Genomic DNA, 7,236 nt, shown 5'->3' with positions numbered 1-7,236 from the left:
ACCAGGATTGCAGAGGCAGGCAATGGCAAACCACCTCTGTTAGTCTCTTGCCATGAAAACCCCACCAGGGGTTGCCATAAGTCAGCTATGACTTGAGGGCACTCTCCTCCTCCACCACCAAACAACATAAAGTATACATAAAATAATGCCATGCAAATTTATAAACAAATGTAACACCAACACCAGAGATGAAGGCCAAAAACAGCAACTGGGAATTTATTGGGAGAGGGGGAATGAGGTTTGGCATCTTGAGGCGCGATTTTGATGTCCCGGCTATGATAAACACAGTCAGTGGGAATGTTGGCTGACTTTAAAGCGCAGGCGGGATTGCTTAAAATGCTGGGGGGCTGCCTTTTAGTTGCAAACCAACCTTGAAAGTTAGAGTGCAAAACTGTTATGTGATTTGGATGAAAAGCTGATTAAAAAGATGTATATATTTCTAATGCAAATGAAAAAAAAATGAAGGGGTAGAAGAATATAAGAACAAATGGACACAAAATTTAGTATTTAGAACCAAATACTATTTTAGCCCTCTACATTACAAGCAGACTGTATATTTCTGTGTGTCTTTCTTTGTCTCATCTGGAAGCTTCTATCTGATTCTTCCTCTTTCTTTGCCCTTTTTTCTCTCCTTCTGGTCTTGAAAGAAGCTTTCTGCAGAGCTTCTTTTAGCAGGGCTAAAATAGTATTTGGTTCTTACAAAGGCACCATAATTAGAAGTATCTCTACATGAGACCTCTTACACAGGGACACTCAAATGAAGGGAGACACAATGTTAGCCAGGATGTGTAGTTTAAAAAGACAGAGCCGAAGGCTTTGTCAATTTCATCTCTCCAGAGCCTCATAGGGTTTGTTTATTTCATCCTTGCCTTCCAAAAGGGAAGGTGAAACTGACAGAGCCTTTGGGGAGGTGAAGATGAAATAAACAAATGCTCTGGGAAGGATCTCTGCTGGCTCTAGAGAAGTGAAATTGACAAAGCCTTCTGCTCTCTCTTTTTAAACTCGGCTTCCAGTCTAACATTGCATCTCTCTTCACTTAAGCATCCTTGTGTAAGAGGTCTCATGTAGAGAGTCTAGGTTTTATCTGCAAGTTCTAGTTCTTCTTTACCCTCTTCCTCCTTGAAAACTCTTTGGAGCATGACCTTCATACTTTCTCTTGTTTGACTCTTCTTCTTCCTCCCAACCAGGAAATAGATAACTGGGTTAATGCCACTGTTTAGAGAAGCACATAAGAAGCCATATTCGATTAGGTAGAAGTATTCATAGTTAGAAAAATAATGGATGAAAAAAACGAAAGCATTAATTGGAAAAGCGAAGATGAGGAAGAAAATGAGAGTGAGTAAAATGACAGTTAAAAGCTTTCCCCGGTGAGGTTGTTGTGCTTTGCAGCAGAATTTGAACAGCAATATCAGAGTGGAGAGAGTGAGAAGTGGGAGGCAAAGCACAACAATGACTATTAAATGATACAGGAAAGCACTGAGGGCTTGTTGTTGTGACTCCATTATCTGAAAGGTGATACAAATCACACAGGGGAAGATGGAGAAACACCATATTTGGGAACACACAAATGTGGACAAGTAGGTTGGCCGGTGGCATCGATGCCACATTGGGAAGAGGGCTGATACACATCTTTCGATGCTGATGGCTGTCAGTAGAAGATGATCACTGCAGTGCATGAATTGATAGATCACTTGCATTATCTGAAGAAAAGGGAAAAAGCTGTATGGAAACAACTCTGAAGTACAGAATGAAAAGATAGATATGAGGACTCCAAAGTCAGCCACAGCCAAGTTCAGGATGTAGGTGGTGAAAGGATTCTTCTTAATGTGGAAGCCGAGAAGCCAGATGACAATTCCATTCCCCACAAGACCACTGGTGCAGATGAAAAGAACCAAGATGGAGATGATATCATGGGAATAGTGGAACACAATCCCTTTTGAGCTGTTGTTCAATACGGTATCATTGTAATCATCATAATATTCTAAAACATATTCTGTAGGCAACAGAAGGGTCTGATTGGTCATTGTTTTCAGGTTCAGCTTCGGTGTTGTTTCCTCTTATTATGTGATGCTCTCTGTTGGGAGACAACAGACGGGGGAATTCAGTAATGCAGAGGAACTGCAGAAAGGAATGCAGCTTACCTTTTCAGCTTGTTATTATTGCTGGCCTTATGCACTGAACTAGTTTGAAAATACCTTATCAAGGTGATTAATTTAAAATGAGATGAGGGCGTGTTAATTTCATTTGCTGTTGCTCAAACTTTCCTTCTTAAACCTTGACAGCCAGGCTGAGAACAAATGGCTCTTATACAGGCACATGGCGAAAGGACATCAAAATACCTGGTATTCCTGGATTTATGCATTGAACTAGTGTGAAACTCCGTTATCGATGTAGTGAATTTAAAATTGTTGTTGTTGTTATTGTTATAACTGTGCCTTTTTATTATATTATATTATATTATATTATATTATATTATATTATATTATATTATATTATATTATATTATATTATATTATATTATATTATATTATATTATATTATATTATATTATATTATATTATATTATATTATATTATATTATAACTATCATAGCTATTATTATATATAACTGTATATACCACTCTTCTAGACAGATTAGTGCCTCACCCAGAGCGGTGAACAAGTTAGTGTTATTATTATCCCCACAATGCAGCTGGGGAGCTGGGGCTGAGAGGAGTGGCTTGCCCAAGGCCACCTACTGAGCTCATGGCAGGAGTGGGATTTGAATCAGTAGAGTGCTGATTCACAGCCCAACCACTTAAGCACTCTGCTATAGTGTTAATTGCATTTGTTGCTACTCAAACATCCCTTCCTAAACCCTGACAGCCAGGCTAATTTGAGAACAGGCTTTTGGAGAGGCTTAGAGAGGGCAGCAGAGATATTGCTGGCTTTTGCAAACCTGTTCTGATACATTGAAACATTCCCTGTTTTACTCCCTGTTAGGGATCTGCCACCCTTCCTTCCCCTGGGGGCGATGGGCTCCTGTATGGGAGTGGGGCAGCTACCACGTCAAAGAGGTGAGTTCCATTAGTGGCCACCCCCTCCTCATGGTCCTGGGAGGAGGACAGGGGTCTGCTGCCCTTCCTTCCACCGGGGGCAATAGGCTCCTGTACAGGGTGGTGGAGGTGGCCTCCATCCCACTTGACTGCGTGGCAGCCACCACATCGCTGAGGTGTCTTTCGTCTGTGAACACCCCCTCCTCAAGGGCCTGGGAGGTTGCCTTCCTTCCCAACCCTGGGGAAAGGAGACTTGTGCTCCCCGTTTTGGGAGGACCCTTCCCCTCCTGGGGAAAGGAGACTTGTGTTCCCCTACATGGAAGGACCCTTTCCCACCTTTGGGGGAAGACTTGTTCTCTCCTATTTGGAAGCAGCCTTCCCCACACCTGGGAAAGGATAGTTGTCCTCCTTTATTCAGAAGGACCCTTCCCCACATCTAGAGGAAGAAGATTTGGGCTCTTGTAATTGGATGGTCACTGACAAAAGATATCTCAGTGATGTGGTGGCAGAAGGCATCTGCCTTCAGGGAGCGCCATCCCTATACCTGGAGCAGGACCACTCTGTAGCCGGTGGGCAATCACCAACAATTTAACCACGGTGCTCTGGACGTTCTCCATTTGCCACAATTGGGAAGTGATGGCGAGGAAGCGGTGATGACGGCTGCTCCACAGATCAGCTGGGGAGTGCACAGTACACCCTCCTACTCTGGCCAACTGGTTCCTGACCATCTGTGCCACACAGATGTAGAGGGCAGGCAAGACCCACTGGGCAATGGTTGGCCATGAGGGCATTGTGAACCAGGGGGTGAAAAGATGCAGTGCCCAGCAAAAGCCCACACACCCTCCAACATGGACAAAGGGGGTCTGTTCAGGTCTATCAACTCAGCCAGTACATGAGTACCCACCTCCTGAGCCTTCCCCCTAAATCTTTTGCTTGGCATAGACGACCCCAAGGGAACAACCTCCTGAAGGGTACCCTGCCTGGAAGTTCCACTCCCATCCACAGCACCTTCCATGAGACTTTTCTTCCTTGGTGTAGATTCCCATTCCCATCCCCCTTCTCCCTGCTCAAAAGCCCTCTTACCACCACCACCACCCCAGATGGTTTTTGTTGAGGCAACAGGCTTTGGTGTTGCCTGTGCAGATGCCTGTGGAGAATGCTGGATGACAAGTGATTGAGGTCCGAGCCCCTTTGCACCCGAGCATTGCAGGCCCAGCAACATGCCAAACAGAGGTTGTTGTTGGGGGGGGGGGTTGAAGTGCTGCCAAAGTGTGGAATTGAAATGGTGACCAGGAGTTGGTAGGTTAGGCAGAGGATAATGGAGCCTTAACCGCTGAGGTGTGGGGCTGGGCTGGGAGGATGGACTGCAGGCAGGGGCAGCCCCAAGAGGTTGAGATGTGAAGGAGCTGGATATTTCTGCAAGACCTCCCAATGCCCCCTGAGATCCCTCCTCAAAGAGTTTTAGCAGCTGCTCTTCCTAAGGCAGTGCTGAGAGCTCTCCTACCTCCTCCTCGATCCCCAAAAGTGGATCTGTAGAAAGAGGTGCTGTCTCTGAGACCTCCCTGTCCCCAGTACCACTGGTGTTGGTCACCAATGAGCAACCAGAACAATTATGGCAATTCTTCCTTCCATGACCACCCTTCCTCCTTGTTCCAACCCTCATGGTGCTATGAGAAAAACCACAAGCAAGTAAGAATTGGAAAGGGGAGAAAAGTCAAACAGAGAAGAGACCCCAGCAGAGATCCCTTGCACTCACTGCAGGTCTGATACAGCCCAGGGCAGAGCCCTTTGCCACAAGTAAGTAAGAATTGGAAAGGGGAAAAAATCAAAAAACCAAGTGACCCCCAAGAAGAGACCCCTTGCACCTATTGCAGGTCTGATACAGCCCAGGGCAGAACCCTGTGCCACACAAGCAAGTAAGAATTGGAAGGGGGAAAAAAATCAGTGAGCCCTCAGCTTTCACCCAGAGCCTTAACCTCACAAGCAAATAAGAACTGAAAGGGAGAAAAAAATAAACAGACGAGAAGAATCATCCTTCAGCTGAAGAAATCCAATAAGATACAGGTTTGTTGCACCACAAGCCCCAAGCCCCACTCTCATGATATGCAAATTGCACAATGCAAAAGATACTCCCGCAGCAAGCAGTTCCTTGCTCGGTAACTGCCGCCTGCAAACTACGCACAGCTCTGTGCTTGTCTTATATACAAAATGCTCACATAGAGAAGAACAGGAGCTCTCTGGTCGGCAGACAGAGCTGCCTATCAAGGTTTTCAGGGCTAAGATTGCTGAGTTCCAAAGGCAGGAGGTGACTCCGCTACGTTACCTAGGAAATTGATTGATCGGCACTGGTGGGATTTCTGCGATAACGTTCCTATGGACAGACACGCCAAAATTTGTCACGTCTGTGAAAAAATGCACGTCCCATGGCCCGCCTCTTTGCAAACGCCCAACAGGGTTAATCTGAAGAAAATTTAGGTCCATTTTATGGTCTGTGCCCACCTCTACTTGTGTATACTGGTACCAGGAATTTCGTTTTTCATTTCCCTGGTCAAATAAGCATTGAACCGAGACAGTGAACTCCTGTTTTACAGGACCCTACATTGCTACTGGGACATTTTCCCTGGTCAATGCCACATCCCTGGTCAATGCCACAGTGGAGGCCCTGAAAGGCCTCAGAGTGGAGAGGGGAAGGGGTTGCACCACCTCCTTTCTGTACCCTCTGCTCCTACATGCTACCAAAGTAGGACTGCTCCATCCTCCCAGGCCTGCTGAAGACCCTCCTTAAATAGGCCAGCCTTCTAATCCCCTCCCATGGCTGCCTCCCCCACTTTTTCCTTTCACCCAAATTAGTATTACTCCCACCTTGCAGCAGCTCCACTGGCTTCCCATGGAGTTCTGGATCAGATTCAAGGCTTTGGTTTTGACCTACAAAGCACTTAGAGGACTGGACCAGCAGACTTGTGGGACCACCTCTCACTGTATGTTCCCCAAAGAGCACTTAGATCTGCTGACAGACAATTACTGGTGGCCTCAACCAGAGCCAGGGCCTGTTCAATCCTGGCTCCAACCTGGTGGAACTCTCTATGTGTAGATACATGGGCCTACCAAGAACTCCTATCCTTTCAGTAGGACTGAGATGTTCCACCAGGCATAGAGTTGAGGCCAATCTTGCATATATCTTAGTGAGCCTCCCTACTGGTCTCTTGTCTCTTGCCAAGGGGGCTGCATAATCATTTTGCCCCACCCAAGTTGTAGTGTGGAGAGCAATGACTGTTTCCTCTCATTTCAACCCTGTCCCCACCCCACCCCCGTGCACGGTTGCAGGTGTGGGATGTACTATTCGCTATCTGGGAACTGTGTTTCTGTATTAATTGTGATGTTGTTTTTATTATGTTTTTAAAATGTATTTATAACTGCTGTAACCTGCTGTGAGCCCACTTGTGCAGAGGGCACTCTAGAAGCCTAACCCACCAACCCACCAACCAACCAACAAACCCAAGCAGAAGTGTCCTGGAGCCCCATCTTGGCTACAGCTTTCCCCTGGGTTGCTCCCTCCCCCAGGCAGGGCTTGAAGATATGAAAGGCTCCACCAGGCTGCCAACCTCGATTACTTAAACCAAAGTCTGCAGCCATTTCCTGCCTGTTCTGTTGCAGCTGCTGCTTTCGTATAGTTTGTCTCAACCCAGGAGAGTCGCCTTTGCAGCTCCAGGCATGGTCCTGCCACCAAGTAGCTGAGAAGCCAATAAAGGATATGGCTCTCAAGTATGAGTAGTGAGCCTTAGTCTCAAAGGTGGTTTGTTCAATGTGAGATTAGACCAAGCCTTGGTTCTATCCTTAAGAGAGAAATATCAACACAATCAATATTGACAGAATATGACTGTTCACTCGTCATGTGAGTTGAGACAATTTGATTGGTTAATGCCAACTTACAATCAGGGATGGTAGCAGAAGCCCTCAGTTTGGACTGGGTGGGATTGGGCTGCAGTAGCCAAAACTTGTAAGAGGTGACATTATGAGGGCGTTATGGGATTTAAATTCCTTAGGTCGGTTTCAAATAACTGGAGACAGTAATCATCATGATCAAGGAACGTTGGTTTGTCTAGAATGGCATTAGAGACCATAGACTTCACCACTATGTTGCCTTACGTATGCTTTAAGTATGTGCTCCTATGTACTACCTGTTGCTTTAAATAGCACCCTA

General features: G+C 45.9%; 1 protein-coding gene across 1 annotated transcript; it reads right to left on the bottom strand.

The window, feature by feature from the left end:
• Positions 1 to 1,073: 1,073 nt before the first annotated feature.
• LOC129333997 (proto-oncogene Mas-like) lies at positions 1,074 to 2,024 on the bottom strand. Its single transcript, XM_054985920.1, has one exon. The coding sequence runs from the start codon at positions 2,022 to 2,024 to the stop codon at positions 1,074 to 1,076; it is 951 nt and encodes a 316-aa protein (XP_054841895.1).
• Positions 2,025 to 7,236: the final 5,212 nt, after the last annotated feature.

Source organism: Eublepharis macularius, chromosome 7 (genome assembly GCF_028583425.1).
Source record: "Eublepharis macularius isolate TG4126 chromosome 7, MPM_Emac_v1.0, whole genome shotgun sequence".
NCBI classification, from domain to species: Eukaryota; Metazoa; Chordata; class Lepidosauria; order Squamata; family Eublepharidae; genus Eublepharis; species Eublepharis macularius.
Note: the sequence above shows the minus strand (reverse complement) of the source record. Positions and strands in the feature narration are given on the sequence as shown.

Bases quoted from the DNA above. Each gene is read 5' to 3' on its own strand.
- LOC129333997 (XM_054985920.1), bottom strand. From the start codon at position 2,024: ATGACCAATCAGACCCTTCTGTTGCCTACAGAATATGTTTTAGAATAT.